The sequence below is a fragment of the Canis lupus genome, chromosome 5 (assembly GCF_048164855.1).
Source record: "Canis lupus baileyi chromosome 5, mCanLup2.hap1, whole genome shotgun sequence".
NCBI lineage: Eukaryota > Metazoa > Chordata > Mammalia > Carnivora > Canidae > Canis > Canis lupus.
In genome coordinates this window covers 18,336,915-18,361,760 of record NC_132842.1, presented here as the reverse complement: position 1 = coordinate 18,361,760, position 24,846 = coordinate 18,336,915, and the positions used below count along the sequence as shown (strand labels likewise).

The window sequence follows — 24,846 nt, the reverse complement described above, 5'->3', positions numbered from 1 at the left end:
TTTGTGCTACTTCATCTTTGGCAAACACCTGGTCTGACTCAACTCAAGCACAAGGCAGCCCTGGACTGGCCCATTAACACCACAGGCACCCACAACAGGCAGAGAACCATGGCAGACTGGACTGAAGGTAAATACAGCTTGGCCACAATAGTAGGACATCCCTATAGCAACACACATAGGAGACATCCCTGAAGCATCATTTTCTGGACAAAAGGAAACTGTGCACTGTGGGGCACAAGAGTCTTCTTCATAAAGCCACTACTTTCAAGTGTGGGAGACAAAGCTGACTTTCCTAACACATATAAACAGACACAGCAATAGACAAAATGAGGAAACAGAGGAATATGTCCCAAAAGAAATAATGGAACAAAATCATAGCAAAGACCTAAACAAAATGAAAATAAGTAATATGCCTGATGGTGATTTTAAAGTAACACTCATAAAGATACTTGCTTGATTTGAGAAAGGAGTGCAGGACTTCCACGAGACTTTCCACAAAGAGATGAGATCTAAAAAAGAAACAATTGGAAACAATAAACTCACCAAGTGAAATAAAAAATAGATTATCTGGAATAAGTAGTAAACAAAAAGAAGTATAACGGTTCAGCAACCTGGAGGACAGAGTAATGAAAAGTAATCAAGCTAAGTAGATATGAGGGAAGAAAAACACACAAAATGAGAATAGACCCAGGGAACTCAGTGACACGTCAAGCATAATAACAGTTACATGGTAGGGATCCCAGAAGGAAAAGAGAGACAAAAGGGGGCAGATTCGTTTGAAGAAATAATAGCTGAAAACTTCCTGAATTTGGGGAAATAAACAATATCCAAATCCAGGAGGCACACAGAGCCCCCAGCAAAACCAACTCAAAGACGTCTTCACCAAGACTTACATAAAGTAAGTAAGATGGCCAAAAGTAGTGATAAAAAGAGAAATTTAAAATTGAAAATTTTTAAAGCAGCAAGAGAAAGTTACATATAAGGGAAACCCCATAAGACTATCAGTGGATTTTTTAGCAGAAACTTTACAGGCCAGAAGAAAGGGGCATGATATATTCAAAGTGTTAAAAGGAAAAATCTGCAGCAAAGAAGACTATCCAGCAAGACTCTCATTCAGAATAGAAAGATAGATAGCATTTCCAAGAAAAAAAAAAAAAGTTAAAGGAATTCACCAGAAGCAAAACCAGCCATGTCCCCATCACACACAATGCCATGATGCCATCAGCCTGTGGGTCCTGAATCCTCAGTCCAGCTTCCCTCTGAGTCAACATGCATTTCCAGCCACTGCTTGATATCAAGTCAACACACCTTTACCTCAGATCAATAAGGACTCTGACACTCTTCCCCTCAAATTCCAACCCCCCATGCTCAAGTTTGTGCACAAAGTGGGCATAATTATAACAAAATAAAGCAACCCAAATAGTGACACTAATTATTTGGAATATATAATGGATAAAAAGAACGTACTAGGCTGAGAACATCTCCATCAAAGAACAATACCTACAGTGTGATTCTGGTTACTAAGGGAAACAAGCTCAGCAGGTGGGAGGAAACAAGATGAAATCAGAGAAGGGGACAAACAATAAGAGACTCTTAACCACCGGTAACAACAAACTGAGGGTTGCTGGAGCAGAAGGTGGATGGGGGGTGGGGTAGCTGGATAATGGACATTAAGGAGGGCACATGATGGAATAAGCACTGGATGTTATACAAGACTGATGAATCACTTCACTCTACCTCTGAAACTAACAATACACTCTTTGTTAATATAGCTTAAATTTGAAAAAAAGAACCCTTCAGAAAATAAAACAAAGAAATAAAACAAAATGCAAACTACATTAAAAAGAAATAAAGGGTCAAAAATGATCAAGTGTTGCTAAGAGGATAAATGAGATAAAACTATAAAGCATCCTTCAGAATAAGATCAAGTAATTTGTTGTGACCTTGGCAAAAATAGTTTTAATATAGCAGTTGGCGGAAAAAGATTACAGTTAAGTGAAGAATTACTATAAGAACATGGAGACAGTGACTATGAACAACTTGTATTTCATCAAAATCTTCAGGAATTATTCCTGTTTCATTTTTACCAGAACAGGCCAATCCAAATAAATGATATTATATACAGCATCAGTGTAAATAACTAGCATTTAGTAAATGTTTTTATAATGAGTGTTAAACTGAATACATAAGAAGAGAGGTGTGTATAGATTTATTTATAAAACCAGTAAGAATAAAAATCACTTGCCCATGTTAAAAATGATGAAGTTACCTGATAAAATTCTTCAGGTAATGAAGTTGTTCTTTCAATTTCATCTTACACTTTAACCTAACATTTTCTATTAACTTGTCATAGAAGACAATCTTTATTTTGGATTTAGGGGGTAAACCTTAAGAAAAATAAAAAAACACAAAGTGAATGCAGCCACATAGAGAAGCAAAGATATCCTGAGATGATTGTGGAGCCAGAAAGACCTTGGTTTGAAGTCTAATTCAACATTACTATGATGTTACATGGTTAATTTTTTAAGCTCCAGTTTCATCTTCAAAATGAGGATGCTAATACCTATCTTACTCATTACTTATTGTGTAAATGACTATCACATATACATAAAATGGCCAGCATATTTTATAATGATAGAGGATATAGAATGACTAGCACATTTTTATTTAAATTCAATTAGCCAACATATATCAAGTACATCATTAGTTTGAGATATACAAATAGTGTTCAATAATTTATCAGTTGCATACAACATCCAGTGCTCATCACATGTGCCCTCCTTAATGCCCAACAACCAGTTACCCAATCCCTCCACCAAACTCCCCTCCAATGACCTTCAGTATATTTCCTACAGTTAAGAATCTCTCATGGTTTTTCTCCCTGATGACAACCCATTCAGTTTTCTCTCTCTCTCTCTAGATTCTCTGTGCCATTTTTTATATTCCACATATGAGTTAAACTATATGATAATTGTCTTTCTCTGATTGACTTATTTCCCCCCACTTAATACCCTCCAGTTCTATCCATGTTGATGTAAATGGTAAATATTCATCTATATATTCCCTTGTATGTCACTTCTTTTTTTTTTAATATTTTTTTTAATTTTTATTTATTTATGATAGTCACAGAGAGAGAGAGAGAGGCAGAGACATACGCAGAGGGAGAAGCAGGCTCCATGCACCGGGAGCCTGATGTGGGATTCGATCCCAGGTCTCCAGGATCACGCCCTGGGCCAAAGGCAGGCGCCAAACCGCTGCGCCACCCAGGGATCCCTATGTCACTTCTTTATTTATTCATCTATTAATGAACTTCTCAGTTTTTTCCACAGTTTGGTTATTATAGACATTGCTTCTATGAAAATTGGGATGCATGTGCCCCTTCAGATCACTAAATTTGTATCTTTGGGGTAAATACCCAATAGTGCAATTGCAGGGTCATAGGGCAGCTTTATTTTCAACTTCTTGAGGAATGTCCATACTCCTCTTTTGAGTGGCTGTACCAGATTGCATTCCTGTCAACAGTATAACAGTATTTCTCTGCATCCTTACCAATATTTGTTCTTTCTTGTCTTGTTAATTTTAGCCATTCTGACTGGTGTGAGGTGGTATATCATTGTGATTTTGATTTGTATTTCCCTGATGGCAAGTGATGTGGAGCATTTTTTTTCATTTGTCTGTTAGCCATTTGTATGTCTTCTTTGGAGAAATGTCTGTTCATGTCTTCTGCCCAGTTCTTGACTGGATTATTTGTTTTCTGGGTGCTGAGTTTGATTAGTTCTTTATATCTTGGATACTACCCTTTATCTGATATGTCATTTGCAAATATCTTCTCCCATTCCATAGGTTGCCTCAAGTTTTGTTGATTATTTCCTTTGCTGTGCAGAAGCTTTTTATCTTGATGAAGTCCCAATAGTTCATTTTTGCTTTTGGTTCCTTTGCCTTCATAGATGTGTCTGGCAGGAATTTGCTATGGCTGAGGTCATAAAGATTTCTGCCTGTGTTCTCCTCTAGGATTTTGATGGATTTGTCTCATCTTTAGGTCTTTCATCCATTTTGAGTTTATCTTTGTGGATGGTGTATGAAAATGGTTCAGTTTCATCTTCCACATGTGGCTGTCCAATTTTCCCAACATGATTTTTTGAAGACACTGCCTTTTTCCCACTGGATATTCTTTCCTTCTTTGTCAAAGATTCATTGACCATAGAGTTGAGGGTCCATTTCTGGGTTCTCTATTCTCTTCCTTTGATCTCTGTGTCTGTTTTTATGCCAGTACCATACTGTCTTGATGACTGCAGCTCTGTAATATAGCTTGAAGTCTGGCATTGTGCTGACACCAGCTTTGGTTTTCTTTTTCAACATTCCTCTCTCTATTCAGGGTCTTTTGTGGTTCCATACAAATTTTAAGATTATTTGTTCCAGCTCTGCCAAAATTTTGATTGTATTTGGATAGAGATTGCTCTGAATGTGTAGATTCCTCTGGGAAGCATAGACATTTTAGCAATATTTATTCTTCAAGTCCATGAGCATGGAACATTTTTCCATTTCTTTGTGTCTTCCTTAATTTCCTTCCTAAGTGTTCTGTAGTTTTTAGAGTATAGATCTTTTACATCTTTGGTTAGGTTTATTCCCAGGTATCTTATGGTATTTGGTGAATTCTAAATGGGATCGACTCTTTAATTTCTCTTTCTTCTATTAGTGTATAGAAATGCAACTGATTTCTGTGCATTGAGTTTATATCCTGCCATGCTGCCAAATTGCGGTATGAGTTCTAGCAATTCTGGGGTGTAGTCTTCTGGGTTTTCCATATAAAGCAACATGTCATCTGGGAAGAGTGAGAGTCTGATTTCTTTGCCAATTTGAATGGCTTTTATTTATTTGTGTTATCTGCTGAAGCTAGGACGTCCAGTACTATGTTGAACAATAGTAGTGAGAGAGAGTAGGTATCCCTATGTTCCTTACCTAAGGGGAAAAGTTCTCAGTTTTTCCCCACTGAGAAGATATTCACTGTGGGCTTTTTGTATAGAGTTTTTATGATATTGATGTATGTTCCCTCTATCCCTACTGTAAAGTTTTAATCAAGAAAGGATGCTGTATTTTGTCAAATGCTTTTTCTACAACAATTGAGAAGATCATGTGGTTCTTCTCCTTTCTTTTCATAATGTGATGTATCCCATTGATTGATTTGTGAGTGTTGAACCACACTTTCAGCCCAGAAATAAATCCCACTTGGTTGTGGTGAATGGTCCTTTTAATGTGCTGCTGGATTCTATTGGCTAGTATCTTGGTGAGTATTTTGTCATCCATGTTCATTAGGGATATTCATCTGTAATTCTCCTTTTTGATGGGGTCTTTGATTTTTGGGATCAAGGTAATGCTGGACTCATAGAATGAGTTTGGAGGTTTTCTATCTCTATTATTTGAAACAGTTTTCTTTACGTATAATAATAACAGGTATTATTTCTTCCTTAAATATTTGGTGGAATTCCCCTGGGAAGCCATCTGCCCCCAGACTCTTGTTTCTTGGAATATTGTGATGACTGCTTCAATTTCCTTGCTGATTATGGGTCTGTTCAGGTTTTCTATTTATTCCTGTTTCAGTTTTGGAATTTTATAAGTTTCCAGGAATGCACCCACTTCTTCAAGATTGTCAATCTTTTGGCATACAGTTGCTCATAATATGTTCTTAAAATTGTTTGTATCTCCTTGATGTTGGTCATGATCTCTTTCATTCATGATTTTATTAATTTGAGTCCTTTCTTGTTTCTTTTTGATAACTATGATTAGGGAGTTATCAATCTTATAAAGTCTTTCAAAGAACCAGCTTCTAGTTTCCTTGATCTGTTAAACTGTTCTTCTGATTTCTATTTCATTGAGTTATGCTCTAATCCTTATTATTTCTCCTCTCTTACTTGGTTTAGGCTTTATTTGCTATTGTTTCTACAGCTCCTCTAGATGTAAAGTAGCTTGTGTATTTTAGAACTCTCTTGTTTCTTGAGGAAGGCTTGTATTGCTAAATACTTCCTTCTTAGGACCGCCTTTGCTGTATCCCAAAGGTTTTGAACAGTTGTGTTTTCATTTTCATTTGTTTCCATGAATTCTTTTAATTCTTCATTAATTTCCTGGTTGACCTATGCATTCCTTAGTAGGATGCTCTTTAACCTCTATGTATTTAAATTCCTTCCAAATATTCCCTTGTGAAGTTCAAGTTTCAAAGCATTCTGGTCTGAAAATATGCAGGGAATAATCCAAATCTGATTGACACTCAATTTGTGACCCAGTACATGATCTGTTCTGGAGAATGTTCCATGTGCACTCAAGAAGAATATGTATTCTATTGCTTTAGGTTGGAATGACCTGTATATATCATGAACTACATCTGGTCCAGTGTGTCATTCAAAGCCCTCATTTCTTTGTTGATCTTCTGCTTAGGTGATCTGTCCATTGCTCTAAGTGGGATGTTGAAGTCCGCTACTATTATTGTATTATGAATGTGTTTATTTAATTTGGTTATTAATTGGTTTATATAATTGGCTTCTCCCAAGTTAGGAGCATAAATATTTATAGTAACAATTATAAATCTTCTTGTTGGAAAGACCCTTTAAGTATGATATAATGTCCTCTTCATCCCTTACTATAGTCTTTGGTTTAAAATCTAACTTATTTGATACTCCTATCAGATCACTACCCCAGCTTTCTTTTTTTTTTTTTTTTCCCAGCTTTCTTTTGATGTCTATTATCATGGTACATGGTTCTCCACTTCCTCACTTTCAATCTGGAGATGTCTTTAGGTCTATAATGAATCTCTTGTAGATAGCATATGGATGGGTTTTGCTCTTTTATCCAATCTTACACCCTGTGTCTTTTGACTAGAGCCTTTAGCCCATTTACATTCAGAGTAACTATGGAAAGATATGAATATACTACCATTGGATTACCTGTAAAATCCCTGTTTCTGCATATTGTCTGTTTCTTTCTAGTCTATGTTACTTTTGGTCTCTCTCTTAAAGGTTCCCCTGTAATATTTCTTGCATGGTTGGTTTAGTGATCACAAATTCTTTAGTTTCTGTTTGTTCTGGAAGCTCTTTATCTCTCCTTCCATTCTGAATGACAGATAAAGTATTCTTGGCTGCATGTTTTTCACATTCAGTACCCTGAATATATGATGCCAGCCTTTTCTGGCCTGCCAGGTCTCTGTAGATAGTTCTGCTGCCAGCCTAATGTTTCTTCCCCTATAGGTTAACTAGCTCTTGTCTTGAGCTGGTTTCAGGATTTTCTCTTTGTCTCTGAAATTTTCAAGCAATGTCACTATTATATGTTGGGGTATTGATCTATTTTTATTGATTTTGAGTGGGGGTTCTCTCCACCTGTTGGACTTGAATGTCTGTTTCCATCTCCAGATTATGGAAGTTCTCAGCTGCTATTTCTCATATATACCTTCTGGCCTTTTCTCTTCTTCCTAGAGAGAATATAATCTCCCAGGTGGACAAAACAGAGTGATCCACTTGGTCCTGGGTGTATTTTGATCTGTTTGTTAGAAGACACTAAGTCCAAAAATTGTAAAGAAAACAATAGTAATATATATACAACAATAAAATTGAATACAGTGAAAGGAAGCCAAAAATGAAGAATATAGCTCTAAAATATAGATGTAAAGATGAAAGTTTAAGAAAAGACTTAAAAAAGCATTGATTAAATAAGAAACTAGTTGAAAAGGAAAAAAGAAAAAGAAATGGAAAAGTTTAAACTGAAAGATAAACAAATCATGAGAAAAAAAAAAACTAATTCTAGATACCATTTTCCCCAAGCGCTAGAGTTTTGCAGTCCTCTGTGTTCCATAAACTTGGTATTTGCCTGTTATTCTAGCTGGTCTTCTGAGGGAGGGGCGTGCTGTGCTGTTACTCCGGTGTCTTTGCCTGGGCAGAGTTGCACCGCCTCTTGCCAAGGGGCAGGGCTCAGTGTAAGCTGCTTCTGGTTGCTCCATGTGGCTTTTGTTCCCTGGAGTATTTCCGCATATCTTTATAGGATGAGAATAAAAATAGCCAAACCCAGATATCGAGCCCCAGAGCTGAAAAATCACAGCCCTCTCTCTTCAGTAAACCCTCAGGGATAAGCAGTCTTCACTTTGATGTGTGCCAAATTCTGCAGACTCCTGTGGTATATACCTGCAAATTCCTCCCTGGGGAAGACAGAGGGTTACTGCATTCCTGCCATTTGCAGGAACCCCACACAGAGAGCAGTTGCCCAGTGCCCAATCATATGGACACCTGTGCTACCCCACCTGGGGAAGGCAAAGGGTCGACCATTTCTGTTCTTTGTGGTGCCCCTGCATGGAAAGCAGTTGCCCAGTCATGCTGTGGTTTGGGGTTTATGGCTAACCCAGCTGAGAGCCCCCTCCTGGGCTTGCTGACCTTAGACCTTACGAAAGGAGAGCTCTCCAGAGGAGTCAAGGGCTGGGAGGCAGGGCTTATGGTGATGGGCCATGGTCAAGGTGACAGCCTATGAGTGAAGACAGTAGAATACCCAACTAGGATATCAGATTGAGGCAATTTGGGGACTGGATGGTGGAAAGAATTAAGAACCTGGAAGTAGGTATGAAAAATTTGTAATTATTGCATGGCATGCCTCAAAGCATCCCTAACATCCCATTTTATAAGTGAAGAAACAGGCTCAGAAAAGTAAGAGGTTTTCTCAAGGTCATGCAGTGACCATAGGGTAAGGATTTCCCTACTCCAATGCTTGATAATGCTGCTGCCTCAGGCACCCTGTTCTTTCTGTGATCCCAGGGATCCTGAAACCACACTGTCCCACCTGGGATTCTGCCGTGCTTCACCACCTGAGCACCTTTCAGGCAGGGACATCTGTCACTGAAGCAGATTTCTAAAGGTTCCAATTTTGTGCTCAGGGGCTATTTCACTTTCCAGTAGCCTGCTTATGGAGGCTTTCTCCTCCCACCGTTTATCTTCTGAATATCCCCTCAGACTCACTTCTCTACACCTTCTACCTTGCAAAAAGTGGTTGCTTTTCTATTTGTAGAGTTCCAGTAATTCTTTCCTTACATCTCATGTTGAATTCATAGGTGTTCAGAATGATTCAATAGTTATCTAGCTAAATTCAAAGGACCAGATGAAATGAGGTCCTCAACTCTTCTGCCATCTTGCCTTCCCTCCTGACTAGTACATTTTCAATTGTACTACCACATTTTATCTTTGTCTTAAACCAGTTCACAAAAACCTGCATCTCTAAAAAAAAAAAAAAAAAAAAAAAAAGGTTTTATATTCAATTCAGGGCAAAAAACAAACAAAAAATCCTAATAACCATAATAATTTCTCTTTCACTAAGAGCATTTTTTTCCATTTTTTATCTCTCCAAGAAGAAACTGATGTAACTTACAATTAAAATTATATACAATGGGTTAAGTGTTGGGGATTAAGGATGCACTTGTTACAATGAGCACCACTATTATATGTAAGGGTTAAATCACTACATTGTACACTTGAAATTAACATTACACTATATGTTAACTTACTAGAATTTAAATAAAAACTTAAAAAAATATATATATATATACAAAAAAAGATTAAATTAAGAATAAAAGTACTGCAAGATGACAGTCTCTTTTGAAAAGCTAAAATATTGGCCTTTACTTTTACCTTATTCATCTCTCATTTGCCAGTTTTACTGTGCTATCACTAATACACATAAACTCTCCTGCAAACAAGATGGAAGGACACTCAAGAATATAAAATACTAAAAAAAATATAAAATACTATTTAAGAAATGAGTGATAAAGCTATCCTGCTAGAACAAGGACAAGCTAAAGTATGTTCTCAACAGTTTTGCTTTACTTCTTGAATTCTCTCCATTACTTGTCAATAAAGTTGCTTATGTATAGACTAATTTTTTCTTCCATAGATTAATAAATATGAATGTTCACAGAAAACTTCTGAATCCTCTGCACAACAGAAACAAAAATCAATGATTTTTAAAGAATTTTCCCCCAACAGGAAATAGCTACTCTTGCAGTGAGCAAAACATTACATACATACTTAACAAATCATTATGTTTTACATGTGAACTAATACAACGTTGCATGTCAACTGTACTTCAGTAAAAAGAAAAATTTGAAAATGTTTTCCCATAGTTTTTCATTTATATTTAATTTTGTTTAAAGCAAAATATCTTTAGTCTATGAACTATTTTTTTTCTGGCTCTCAAATATCAGGAGCTTAAATCATCATTCAAAACCAATATATATCTAATTTATAAATTTGTATTCAAGACAATGAATTGCTATTACCAAAAGTAAAAGGCAAAAAGTCCAAGCAAAAAAAAATAGAGCATATTTTTTTATTTTTAACAATATATACAAATAAACAATATAAGAGATAAACTCTTATAGCACATATTACTGTTTTTCTATCTTCTACTGTTTTTTCTATTTTGGTAATTTCCTTACCTGTGGATGTTCTTGGATTTTAAAATTTGTCTTTTGTCTACCTGAATTTGTACCTAGTGATTTCCTTGTTTCTTTCTCCAATGGTATATGATTTAAATCTTCGACTTTTATTTTACTAATACCCATTTCCATTGTTGTCTTGGTCTTCCCTTCACTTTTAAGTAATTCTTTCCCTTGATTTAGGAAACAGTTAAGTTGCTGCTTAGCTCTTTCAGCTTCCTGTTTTTAGAAAAGTAACAGTTTATCAAGCATTATGTGTGACATTTTTTTTATCAATATTACAACTTTCAGGAATAAAAATATACTCATGCCCACATTATCTCTCAACTTTATTTTTAGTGACTTATTATATAGTAAGTACAATCCATAGTTTAACTAATCTATAATTAAAATTAAAAACTGAAGAAATATCTTCCACTTTGAGGGCTATTTTAATATCTCAGGAAGTTCCTCTATTATTTTTTTAAAGCTCCAATTATTATAGAGGCACACTAAAAGTTAATAAAAGGCATAATTAGAAAAGGTGATAGAATATAACCAGGCTAATTAATATCTATAATATCAAATAATAAAATGTGAAAAACAATTTATTTAGTCTGGAATATAATTTTTTAAATGCCAGTTTTAATAACTTTTTACTTAGATCAACAAAAATAAAGTTCACAAATAATCTTACCACAAACAGAAAACTCACTGTTAACATTTGATATATATGCTTTTTCATTATTTCTAAATAAAACCAGTGCATGCATGTATTTTTAAAATTTTCATCTATATGGGATCCTACTATACATACATGATATGTTCTTTTTATTAAATAATGTCTTATGTTTCAATGACAATAAATGTACATCTAAATCAGAATTGCTAGTAAAATACATTTAATAGTATACTTTTATTTAGCAAATTTCTTATTAGGGCTATATATTGGTAATGTAAAATTTTTTGCTATTTAATTTTTTATATTATACATGTACAAAATCACTGTAAACTCTTTTCTTGATAATTTTTGTAAGTTCAATGATTCAATGAAAAGCCTATATTATCCCAAAACTTTTGCTATACATTTTCTTTGAGAACAGTATTAATTCATTGTAATAGTATCATGTAAAAGATTACTCATTTCAGCACTTATCCACAAATATTAGACATCTCTATCCTAAGATTTTTACTGAAATGGTAGGTAACAAAAAGTCTATTGCACTGTTATTTTTAATTGCATTCATTTGATAACTAGTGAAGCTGAATATATTCATATGCATTTATTGCCCTTGTGTGTTTTTAAGTTATGACCTGCCTGTTTGTATCTATTTTCTTATAGATTTGTAAAAGATCTTCATATAAAACATTTTGTAAAGAATTTTCATTCATCTTTATATCTCATGATTTTTGTACAGTACAAAATTTATAAATATATTGCAACATATTTTAATATATTTAATATATTAATATACTTTAAATATATTGCAATATTCCTTTGCAATATATTTAGAAAACCTTGCTCTAGCCAAGACCATATAACTGTTACCCAGTGTTTCTTCTAAAACCTTCACTTATTAATTTTAGATCTTACATCAAACTGCAACTTATCTTAGTGTGTCATAAACTATTACTTAAGAAATACTTTTTCAGAATAGTTTACTTTTTGTGACCATTTTGTCTTTCTATAAAAAAATTTCAATAACTAAATTTATAAAATACTAAATTATTACATTCACTTGAATCTGTTTCTGGATTTTTTATTCAGTACCAAATCCAGAACCACATTGTTTTACTGTGTTATTATAGTGTTATATTACATGTTAATTTTTGAATGACCAAATCCTTATTCTTTTGTATAGTCACCATTTTCTTATCTCAATATAACCTGTAATACTTCTGTTAAGCTAAAAAATAATTCCATTTATATCTAGAATTGCCTTGAATCTGTGTATCATATGGAAAAAATAGAAATTTGAAATGTTTATGATACTGAACTTTCAAAACCAAAAATATAAATTTCTATTTCTTCACTGTTCATCTATATCCCTCAGTAAAGTATGCTTTTCTTCATAAAATAACTATATTTTGTCAAATATGCTACTCCAGTATTATAAATAGAATCATCTCTACACATGAAAAAATGTTCAACATCACTCAGCATCAGGGAAATACAAGCCAAAACCACAATGAGATACCACTTTATACCTGTCAGAATGCCTGAAATTAACAGGTCTGGAAACAACAAATGTTGGTGAAGGTGTAGAGAGAAGGGCACCCTCTTACACTGTTTGGTGGGAATGCAAGCTGGTACTGCCACTCTGGAAAAGAGTATGGAGGTTCCTAAATTACAGAGCTACCCTATGATTCAACAATTGCACTACTAGATATTTACCCAAAGAATACAAACGTTGTATTCTGAAGGGGCACTTGTACCCCAATGTTTATTACAGCAATGTCCACAATAGCCAAATAATGGAACTAGCCAAGATGTCCATTGACAGATGGATAAAGATGTGAGATACACACACACACACACACACACACACACACACACACACACACACAAAATGGAATGTTACTCAGCCAACAAAAAGGATGAAATCTTACGATTTACAATGACGTGGTTAGAACTGGAGGGTATTATGCTAAGTGAAATCAGAGAAAGACAATTATCATATAGTTTCACTCATATATGGAATATAAGAAACAGCACAGAGGATCGTAGGGGAAGGGTGGGGCAAAATAAGATGTAATCAGAGACAAACTATAAGAGACTCTTAACTATGGGGAAAAAAACAGTTGGGGGATGAGGTAACTTGGCAATGGGCATTAAAGAGGGCATTTCACGTAATGAACACTGGGTGTTATATGCAACAGATGAATAACTGAACTCTACAATTAAAACTAATGCTACACTTGGGCAGCCCCGGCGGTGCAGCAGTTTAGCGCCACCTGCAGCCTGGGGTGTGATCCTGGAGACCCAGGATTGAGTCCCACGTCAGGCTTCCTGCATGGAGCCTGCTTCTCCCTCTGTCTGTGTCTCTGCCTCTCTCTCTGTCTCTCTCTCTCTCTCTTCCTGTGTCTCTATGAATAAACAAACAAAATCTTTAAAAAAAAAACTAATGCTACACTATATGTTAACTAATTAAATTTAAATAAGTTAAATAAACAAACAAATAAATACAATCATTTGTATTATGGTTTCTAAATGGTTATTTTGGATAAAAAGGAAACCTATTGCTTGTTTTTTCTTTTCATTTCTTTACATTTTAACTCCAATATAGTTAACGTACAGTGTTATATGAGTTTCAGGTGTACAAAATGGTGATTTAACAGTACCATATATTACTCAGTGCTAATCAAGATAAGTATACTCTTAATCCCCTTTAACTATTTCACACATCTTCCCACCCACCTTCCCTCTGGTAATGATCTCTATTCTCTAAAGTCTGTTTCTTGGTTTGTCTCTCTTTTTTCTTTTGTTTTCTTTTTTTAAAGATTTACTTATTTGAGAAAGAGAGAGAGAGAACACAAGCAAAGGGGAGAGTTAGAGGGAGAGGGACAAACAGGCTCCCCACTCGGTAAAAAGCCCAACATGGGGCAGATCCAAGGGTCCTGGATCATCAACTGAGCCAAAGGCAAACGCTTAACTGACTGAGCCACCCAGGTGCCCCTATTTGTTTTGTTCCTTTAATTCCACACATGAGAGAAATTGTAACTGTCTTTTTCTGACTGGCTTATTTTGCTTACTATTATAATCTCTAACTCCATCCACAATGTTGCAAATGGAGAGTCCGTTCCTTTTTATGGCTGACTAATATTGCATTATATATGTAACATCTTCTTTATCCATTAATCTATCAGTGAACATTTGGAGTGCTTTCATAGTTTGGCTAATATAAATAATGCTGCAATAAAAAGAGAGATTCATATATCCCTTTGAATTTGTGTTTTTGTGTTATTTGTGTAAAATACCCAGTAGTGTGATTCCTGGATCACAGAGTAATTCTATTTTAAATATTCTGAGGAACTGCCATACTCTCTTCCACAATGGCTGCCCCAGTTTGCATTTCCACCACCAATGAGTGCACCAGGGTTCCATTTTCTACACATCCTCACCAACATTTGATGTATCTAGAGATTTTTATTTTCTTAATTGCTTTTTCCACTGCCTCATTAGTTATTGGTGTGTAGAAATGCAATAGATTTCTGTACATTGATTTTGTATCCTGTGACCTTACTGAATTCATCTGTCAGTTCCAGAATTTTTTTAGTAGAATCTTTCAGGTTTTCTATATATAGTATCATGTCATCTGCAAACAGATGGAAGCAAAACTTTTTCTTTGACAATTTGGATACCTCGTATTTCTTTTTGTCCTCTGATTGCTATGGATAACACTTCCACTACTATGCTGAATAAAAGTGGCAAGAGTTGATGGACATCCTTGTCTTGTTCCTGACCATAGAGAAAAAGCTCCCCATTATTCTCTATTAAGCTGTGGGATTTTCAGAGAACTTGTTTGCCTGTTGATTTTCTGCTTAGACGATCTATCCATTGATGTAAGAGGGGTGTTAAGTTCTCTACTATTATTGTACCATTACTGATTAGTTCCTATATGTTTGTTACTAATTATTTTATGTATTTGGGTGCTCCCATGATTGGTGCATAAATATTTAAAATTGTTGCATCTTCTTGTTGGATTCTCCTCTTTATTACAGTGTCCTCCATTGTCTCTTGCTAGTCTTTGTTTTAAAGTCTATTTTGTCTGATATAAGTCTTGCTACTCTTTCTTTTGAATGATAAATATTTCTTCATCTACTCAAAGTGCAGATATCTAGGTCTAAAATGGGTCTCTTGTAGGCAGCATATAGTATCGTGGGTCTTGTCTTTATAGCCATTCTGACACCCTATATCTTTGATTTAGTCTACTTACATTCAAAGTAACTATTGATAGATATGTATTTATGTCATTTTATTACTCGTTTTGTGGTTGTTTCAAGATTTTCTTGGATTCTTTGTCTTTCTGGGTTACAGATTTTCTTTAGTGATATATTTGGATTCCTTTGTCTTTATTATTTGCATATTTGTTGGGTTTTGATATATGGCTACCATTAGGTTTGTATATAATGTCTCATGCAAATAGCAGTCTATATTAAGTTGATGGTCATTTAAGTTTGAACTCGTTCTTTTCCATTCTCTTCTCAATGCTCCATGTTTTAGCTATATATGTTATATTTTACATCCTTTTTCTTTGAGTTATGTGACTGATTCCTTATAGAAATATTTTTACTCCTTTTGCGTTTCCTGCCTTTATAGTGTCAGTGTCACTTTTGATCCCTCCTTTCCACTGATAGTCCCCTTTATTTTTTTTTAATGTATTTCTTCATGAGAGACATGCGATAGAGAGAGAGAGAGAGAGAGAGAGAGAGAGAGAGGCAGAGACACAGGCAGAGAGAGAAGAAAGCTCCATGCATGGAACCCTTTGTAGGACTTGATCCCAGGACTGGGCCTAAGGTAGGTGCTCAACCACTGAGCCACCCAGGTGTTCCGAGAGTCCCCTTTAATATTTCTTGCAAAGCTGGCTTAGTGATCATTAACTCCCTTAGTTTTTGCTTGTGAAATTCTTTATCTCTCCTCCTATTCTGAATGATAGTCTTCCTGGACAGAGTATTCCTGGCTGCTGATTTTTTCCATTCAGCATGTTGAATATAGCATGTTGCTCTCCTCTGGTTTGCCAAGATTCTTTTTTTTTTTCTTTTTAAAAATTTTAAAAATTTATTTATACAGGAGAGATACAAAGAGAGAGGCAGAGACACAGGCAGAGGAAGAAGTAGGCTCCCCATTGGGAGCCTGTTGTGAGACTCGATCCCAGGACCTGAGACCACTTCCTGAGCCAAAGGCAGACACTCAACTGCTGAGCCACTCAGGTATCCCTAGCTTGCCAAGTTTTTACGAAAAATATCCTGCTAGCCTTATGGGTTTTCCCATGTAAGTTAGGGATTTCTTTTGTCCTGCTGCTTTTAAGATTTTTCTTTTCTTTATCACTACATTTTGTAAATATAATTACAATGTGTCTTGGTATCAGCCTGCTTCTGTTGATTTTGATACAAAATCTCTATGCATCCTGAATCTGGGTGATTGTTTTCTTCCCTAGATTGGGCAGTTTTCAGTGATGATTTCTTCAAATAAATTTTCTACTGCCTTTCCTCTCTCTTCTTCTGGAACTCCTATAATTAGAATGTTATAACATTTGATGGAGTTACTGAGTCCCCTAAGTCTATTCTCACTTTGCATAATTCTTTCTCTCTTTTGTTCAGCATCATTGCTATTATTTTGTCTTCTGAGTCACTTATTCCTCTGCTTCTTCCAGCCTACTGTTTATTGCATCAAGCATCTTTCTAACCTCACTTATTACACTTTTCATCTCTGATTAATACTTTTCTCTCTGTGGTAAGGGTCTCACTGATGTGTTCCTTTTCTCAAACCCAGTGAGTATCCTAATGATCACTGCTTTAAACTCTTCATCAGGCATGTTACCTATATCTACTTCATTTAGATCTCTGGCCACAACCTTATGTTCTTCTTTAATTTGGAATAAATTTCTCTGTATTATTTTTTCTAAGACTCTGTCTCCTGTGTGTTAGAAAATGCAGTTATGTTTCCCTCTCCTGAAAGTAATGGCCATATGAGGAAGAGGTCATGTAGTGCCCAGGGCCTAGAGCTTCAGGGAGTGCCTACAGTATGTGTCGCAGATGCTCTGCTGTTATGTTCTGGCTACTTTACCCTTTAGGTCAGTCATCACAGAAGCTTTCTTTGCTTACTGTTGGCAGTTTTGGCCCCCAGCCTGAATGTGGTGAGTTTTAATGAGGCATACTCTGATCTGCTTGTGAAAGGAGACCTGTCACCACCTCAGCTGGAACTAAGGTCCTGCAAATCTCACTGGTTGGGAGATATAGTGTCAACAGGGCTTTGTGCTGATCTTCTAGGGGAGGAGCCAACTGCACTGTGACTGAGGAAAGCATGACTGAGAAGGGCAGGTCCACAGGAGTATAAGGGAGTAAGGCTTAGTGTAAGCAATTAGGCTACCAGTGTCCACATTGCACTACTTCCTGTAGGTGGCTCTGTACTTATGCTGAAGGATGGGGCAGGGAACTAGCAACCAGCTCTTTGTTCCCAGAGGGTATCTCAGTGAATGCTGCCTCCCAGAGACATGTTCTGAGAAAAGCAAATAATCCTCACTGTGTGCCCCAGACACTCTTCAGATCACTGTTTCCATGCTGTATGTCCCCAAGATGTCTGTCTGCCTTCCCTCCAAGTGCAGCACACTGCCCTCTAGGCTCTATCCCAGCCAAGCTTGCTGACCTTTAAAACTGCAGGTTTTAAGCTGTGCTGGCTGCAAGAACTCACGAAATTCAGCCTCTTTTGTTTTCCAACCCAGTGACTTTGGGAAGACATTATCCTTTGCATTCCACAGAATGCCGTTCTCAGTGACCACAGCTCCTTCCCCTCTGCCACAGCCAGGCTCTGTTTCTCCCTCAAAGCACATCTCTGCACTTCCTATCTTCTTTCATTTGGCTTCTTCCTTTTGTTGTGTAACTTGTCAGTCTTCAGATTAATTTCGGGGGATTTAGGATAATGTGATAGCTATCTAGTTGTATTCATGAGATGTGGTCTAAGGTCCTCCTATTCTAGCATCTCCCCATCTCCTCTCTTGCTTTTAAAATTTTTTCCTTGTCAACACTTTTTGCCATTTTGATTACCATGTGTCTTGGTGTGGACCTTCTTGGGTTGATTTTGTTGGGGGATCTCTGTGCCTCCTGGCTCTGAATATTTGTTTCCTTCCCCAGATCAGGGAAGTTTTCAGCTATTATTTCTTCAAATAAATTTGTCTGTTCTTCCTCTGGGATCCTTATACTGTGAATATTATTATGCTTGATGGAGTCGCTGAGTTCCTTAAGTCTATTCTCATTTTGCATATTTTTTTCTCTAACTTGCTCAGCTTGATTAGTTTCTATTATTTTGTATTCTGGGTCATTAATTTATTCCTCTGATTCCTCTAGCCTGCTATTTATTCCATCATCTGTATTTTTAACTTCAATTATCATGTTCTTTTCCTCTGCTTGATTCTTTTCTTTAATCTCTTTCTTAAGTCTCACTGATGTCTTATACTCTTTTCTCAAGTCCAGTGAGGATCATTCTAATCATTACTCTAATTTCCCTATGAGATATAATACTCATATCTGTTTTGCTTAGGTCTCTTCATATGGTTTTGTCCTATTCTTTAATTTGAGATATATTCCTGTCTCATTTTGCCTAACCCCCTCTGTTTCTGTGTCTTAGGAAAGTCAACTGCATCTCCTACTCTTAAAAATGGACTTATGAAGAAGAGATACTGTACTGCCTGCAGTGCAGTGTCCCTGTCCCAAGAAACTGATGCTCAGGGGGTATCTCTTATGTGTTGCATGTGCTCTGCTGTTGTGTAGTAGGCACTTTTTCCTTCACTCCAGTCATCTGCAGAGATTATCTGCCTATTGTTGACAGTATTTGGTTCCCGGATGTGGTGTAGCACATTTTACAAGGTGCATTCCAGTCTACTTGTAAAATGAGACCTGCCCACTGCTGCTGGGACCTGTAGTGCATGGGTACAGCACACAATTTTTTTTAATTTAAATTCAATTTGCCAACATATAGTAGAACATCCAGTGCTTATCCCATGCCCTCTTTAGTGCCCAACATCCAGTCACCCTATTCCCCCACCCATCTCCCCTTCTGCAACCCTTCGTTTGTTTCCCAGTTAGGAATCTCTTATGGTTTGTCTTCCTCTCTAATTTTTCCCCCCTCAGTTTCACCTCCTTTCCCTTATAGTCCCTTTCACTATTTCTTATATTCTGCATGAGAGTGAAACCATATGATGATTGTCCTTCTCTGATTGGCTTATTTCACTCAGCATAATACCCTCCAGTTCCATCCACAGTGAAGCAAATGGTAAGTATTTATCCTTTCTGATGGCTCCATTGTGTATATTTATATATAACACATCTTCTTTATTCATTCCTCTGTTGAAGGACAACATGGCTTCTTCCAGAGTTTGGCTATTGTGGACATCCTGCTATGAACATTGGTGTGCAGATGCCCTTTGGATCACTACATTTGTATCTTTGGGTAAATATTCAGTAGTGTAATTGCAGGGTCATAGGGTAGCTCTATTTTTAACTTCTTGAGGAACCTCCACACTATTTTCCAGAGTAGCTACATTCCCACCAACAGTGCAAGAGGGTTGCCCTTTCTCCACATCTTCTCTGACATTTGTGGTTTCCTGTCTTGTTATTTTTAGCCATTCTCACTGGTGTAAGGTTGTACTTCATTATGGTTTTGATTTGTATTTCCCTGATGGCAAGTTATGTGGAGAATTTTTTCATGTGATTGTTGGTCATGTATAGGTCTTCTTTGGAGAAAGTCTGTTCATGTCTTCTGCCCATTTCATAACTGGATTATTTCTTGGGTGATGAGTTTGAGAAGTTCTTTATAGATCTTGGATACTAGCCCTTTATCTGATATGTCATTTGTGAATATCTTCTCCCATTCTGTAGGTTGTCTTTTAGTTTTGCGGACTCTTTCCTTTGCTGTGCAGAAGCTTTTTATCTTGATGAAGTCCCAATAATTCATTTTTGCTTTCGTTTCCCTTGCCTTCATAGATGTGTCTTGCAAAAAAACGCTGTGGCCAAGTTCAAAAAAGTTGTTGCCTGTGTTCTCCTCTAGGATTTTGATGGATTCTTTTCTTACATTTAGATCATTCAACTATTTTGAGTTTATCTCTTACGCCATATTCTTACTATTGGTAAGAATTCTTCTTCATTCTTCTGCATGTGGATGTCCAATTTTCTCAACACCATTTATTGAAGAGACTGTCCTTTTTCCAGTGGATATTCTTTCCTGCTTTGTCAAAGATTCATTGTCCATAGAGTTGAGGGTCCATTTCTGGGTTCTCTATTCTGTTCCATTAACATATGTGTCAGTTTTTGTGCCAGTACTACACTGTCTTGATGATCACAGCTTTGTAATACAGCTTGAAGTCAGGCATTGTGATGCCCCCAGCTTTGGTTTTCTTTTTCAGCATTCCTCTGGCTTTTCAGGGTCTTTTCTGATTCCATACAAATCTTAAGATTATTTTTTCCAACTCTGTGAAGAAAGTCCATGGTATTTTGATAGGGATGGCGTTGAATGTGTAAATTGCCCTGGGTAGCACAAACGTTTTCACAATATTTATTCCTCCAATCCATAAGCACAGAATGTTTTTCCATCTCGCTGCATCTTCCTCGATTGGTTTCAGAAGTGTTTTGTAGTTTTTAGATAGTAGATCCTTTACCTCTTTGGTTGAGTTTATTCCTGAGTATCTTACGTTTTGGGCTGCAATTGTAAATGGGATTGATTCCTTGTTCTTTAGTCTCATTGTTAGTGTATAGAAATGCCACTGATTTCTGGGCATTGATTTTGTATCCTGCCACATTGCTGAATTGCTGAGTTCTAGCAATTTTGGGGTGGAGTCTTTGGCTTTTCTGTATACAGTGTCATGTCATCTGCGAAGAGGGACCGTTTGATTTCTTTTTTGCCAATTTGAATGTCTTTTATTTCTTTTTGTTGTCTGATTGCTGACGGTGGGACTTCTAGTACTATGTTGAACAATAGTGGTGAGAATGGACATCCCTGTCTTGTTCCTGATCTTGGGGGAAAAGTTTTCAGTTTTTTCCCCATTAGAATGATATTCATTATGGGCTTTTCATAAATGGCTTTTATGATATTGAGGAATGTTCCCTCTATCCCTACACTTTGAAGAGTTTTAATCAAGAATGGATGCTGTATTTTGTCAAATGCTTTCTCTGCATCTATTGAGAGAATCATATGGTTCTTGTCTTTTTTTTTTTTTAATTGATGTGATCACAGTGTCTGTTTTATGAATGTTGAACCACCCTTGCATCCCAGGGATAAAGGGCACAAAATTTTCACAAGGTTACACTTGAGCTTCCATAAAGCCTGCCACCACTGCCAGGACCAAGAGGACCAAAATAAGTAGGTGAAGAGCGGAGGTATTTGTGAAGTCTGCATGAGTCTTCTGGGGAAAGGGACCTACAGCCCTGGAACTGAGGCAACTGTAACCGGGAAGTTTGGATCTGCTGAGGGGTGAGAGGGTGGAGCTTAGTGTAAGCAAGTTAGGTAGTAAATTCTGGTTCCTACAGGTGGCTCCATGTTTTTGCTGGAAGGTGGGGAAGGGAGATGACACCCTCCACCTCCTTTGTCCCTGGAGGGGTTTCCTTTTGATTCTCACCACTCTGAGTTCTGAGATGAGTAAATAACTCTCCCTCCCATATACTCCATGAATTTTTCAAACTGCCACTTCTATTCTGTATCTCCACGGGTTGTTTATTGTGCTGTCTCATTAAGGACAAGACTCAGCTTCCTAAAACACTCTGGGCGTTCTCAGAGCCAGCTTGCTAGTTTTTTAAATTCCAGGCTTTAAGTCCTGCTACTTGTAAGAACTCACAAAATTTGGAGCCTCTTGCTTCCAAAGCCTAATGTTATGGGGATTCATCTTCTACGTGTGGGATCCACAGTGTAACAGTCTGTTTCTCTTCCCTCAGTCTCTTTACCCACAGTGTCCCTGCCTCCTGCAAGCAAATTTAGCTCCCTGCCATGTCCCCACCCTTTCTACCCTCTTTGAGGTGGTCTCTTCTCTACCTTTAATTGTGGCATTTGTTCTTCCAGCCTTCAGGTTTTTTTTTCCAGGTTATTTATGCTGATATGAGTGCTATTCAGCTATAGCTGCAAAAGGAGATGTGTGTACGATCCTCCTATTCTGCCATTTTCCCAGCCTCTTTCATTGCTTTTCTTATATCTACTTTGTCCTCAGCCACATTTTGGAATTATATCTTTAATAAATTTTTGTATTATCTTGCATTTTTCCAAAGGCAAGTTAGTATGCAAATAATTACTCTTTTGTGTACCCACTTATGAAAATGTTTCTAACTTTTTCCATTTCCATTTAATCATTTAACAAGTATTTGATAAAGAGCAGTAAAAAACAACATCCTAGTTTAATTGAGTTGGAATACTTGCATTGTTTTACATATAAGAGTGTATCAGTTTGAAATATATTTATTTTATTTGATGATGAAAGCTTAATTTTCTATTTTATTGTTTTGAAGAAGAATGAATAGTAAGTTTTATTAATATATTCCTAGTACATAAAATGAATATACTTTAAATCTGGCAAAATAGTATAATATACAGACCTATTAGTTTTCAAGGTTAAATTTATTCATTTAAAAGTTACTTACAGGTATTTCCTTCACTTGGTAACAATTTTAAAAGAACATAATGTCATTTACCTGTAAAGCCTGGTTCAGTTGTTCCTGAAGGACTTTGTTCTCAATTTCCAGAGCATGTGCTACTTTCTACAATGTAATATAAGGGGGAAAATGCATTAATTTCAGTATTTGTTTCTATAAATTCATTGTTACAATTATTATCTTTCTAAAGTCCACAGATCACCAAGATGATGACTGGAGCACACACAGTGACTTGCACATTTCTCAGGCATAATGGTGGATAATTTCTGCAGCTGTAGCTTCCTATTGATTTTGCACAGGAAAACTGACTTTGAAGCTGGTAAATCATTACTACAATAAATTAAATACTTCATTTTTCCTTTTCTCAAGGCCTGAAATATTTAAGTATAAACATTTCAAATTTTATGAAAAAAAGCAACTCTACTCTTAACAGAAAATAATATAGTTCTGACTTTTTAAGAATGAATGGATTCTGCTATACGTGAAATGTCTCAACAATTCGCCATCAGATGAGTGACAGTTTGAGGAATCATATCATATCTAAAATCCCCAGCTCTGTTTCTGGTATAGCAAAGCAAGTTCCTATTGGACAGACCCTGCCACACATAAAAACTACAAACCCTGAACAAAATACAAATATCAACACTGGAAAGCAACCAAGAATAAGTAGATTCTTGAGAGAAGGTGATTCTTGGAAGAAGAAAGGAGTTCCATGTAAGATTCTTGTCTCCTGGCTTCTCGCCTAGCAAATTGGATAAGATAGCAGAAAGAGACCATTTGAAGATACATCAGTAGAAAATACCTATCTAGGGATGCCTGAGTGGCTCAGTGGTTGAACATCTGCCTTTGACTCAGGGCGTGATCCTGGAGTCCCTGGATCAAGTCCCACATCAGGCTCCCTGCGTGGAGCCTGCTTCTCCCTCTGCCTGTGTCTCTGCCTGTCTCTGTGTCTCTCATGAATAAATAAAATCTTAAAAAAAAAAAAAGAAAATACCTATCTAAAGACAAGAAAAGAATGATTTTAGAAACGAGGAGGGACTGAGGAATATTTGCGATACTATCATATATCTAACATGTAATCACATTCCCATAAGGAAAAGAGAGAAAGAAAGTGATAGAAAAAGTAGTTGAAAAAATAGCTGAAAATTTCTCAAAATTGGTGAAATCCTCATACTCAAGATGTTCAGCAAACCCTAAACTGATTATATATATCAACTTATATAATATATATGTATATATATTATGATATAATCAGGCCCACACACATCAGAGTGAAATGTTGAAAACCAAGTTAAAAAAAAGGAAAATCTTAAAAGTAGACAAAGAGAATGCCAAATTACACAGATAGAAATGATTTCAATGATTACTTCTCATCAGAAAAATATGAACTCAAAGCGAAAATGGAAAACCATCTTCAAAGTGTATATGTTTCTCTTCTGAAAGTATTATTTAAGAAATAGAAGTTTTAAATCTATATTTTTTATTCTCTTTGAAATTTGAGAGGACACAGCATCCATAAAAACAGAAATTGATAATAATGAGGACAAAAGCAAATCTTTTAGTTACTGTTCAAGAGATCTCTATATAGGACTATGATGTGCTAAGGAAAGTCACATTCATAAACAGGCACAGAAATATAATAAGTCATCTATTGGAACTAAGTAACTTCAAATAGGAAGACCAAGTTGAGTAGTCCAAGGAGGCATCCTCAGTAAGACAGACCTAAAGGGACACACAGAAAATAACTACAAAAAAAACATTAGAATTCAGAGAGCTCTGGTGGATGCAATTATAGCCATAAACTAAGATCTCTTGGGATAATTTTTTAAAAAACATGATTTTGAACTTAAAATGTTGAAAGACAAGACACTATTGAGCTTCCTGGGAAGATGGCAGAGTAGGATTCTGAACTCACCTCACCCCACAGGTATAACTAGATAATGCATCAGTACAAATAACCCAGAAAAAAAGACCCAAAGACTGGCAGAACAAACTCCACAACTAAACGTGGAGAAAAGGATACATTGAAGAGAGTAGGAAGGGTGGAGATGCTGTAGGGACCT

The 24,846-nt window shown here is 36.3% G+C and overlaps 1 protein-coding gene and 1 long non-coding RNA gene across 8 annotated transcripts in view; one reads left to right on the top strand and one right to left on the bottom strand.

Annotated features, from left to right (window-relative positions):
* Positions 1-24,846, bottom strand: part of LOC140633280 (coiled-coil domain-containing protein 7-like) — a 356,022-nt gene that overhangs the window by 257,681 nt on the left and 73,495 nt on the right. For all 7 annotated transcript variants that reach the window (XM_072825599.1, XM_072825602.1, XM_072825600.1 and 4 more), the window contains 2 exons: positions 22,823-22,888; positions 10,457-10,675 (listed from right to left, as the gene is read on the bottom strand). In XM_072825599.1, the coding sequence (XP_072681700.1) occupies positions 10,457-10,675; positions 22,823-22,888 (285 nt within the window). The remainder of the gene's footprint in view (positions 1-10,456; positions 10,676-22,822; positions 22,889-24,846) is intronic.
* On the top strand, positions 1,517-23,140 carry LOC140633282 (uncharacterized). The gene is made up of 2 exons (XR_012030918.1): positions 1,517-1,603; positions 22,974-23,140. It is a non-coding gene; the product is annotated as an uncharacterized lncRNA (long non-coding RNA).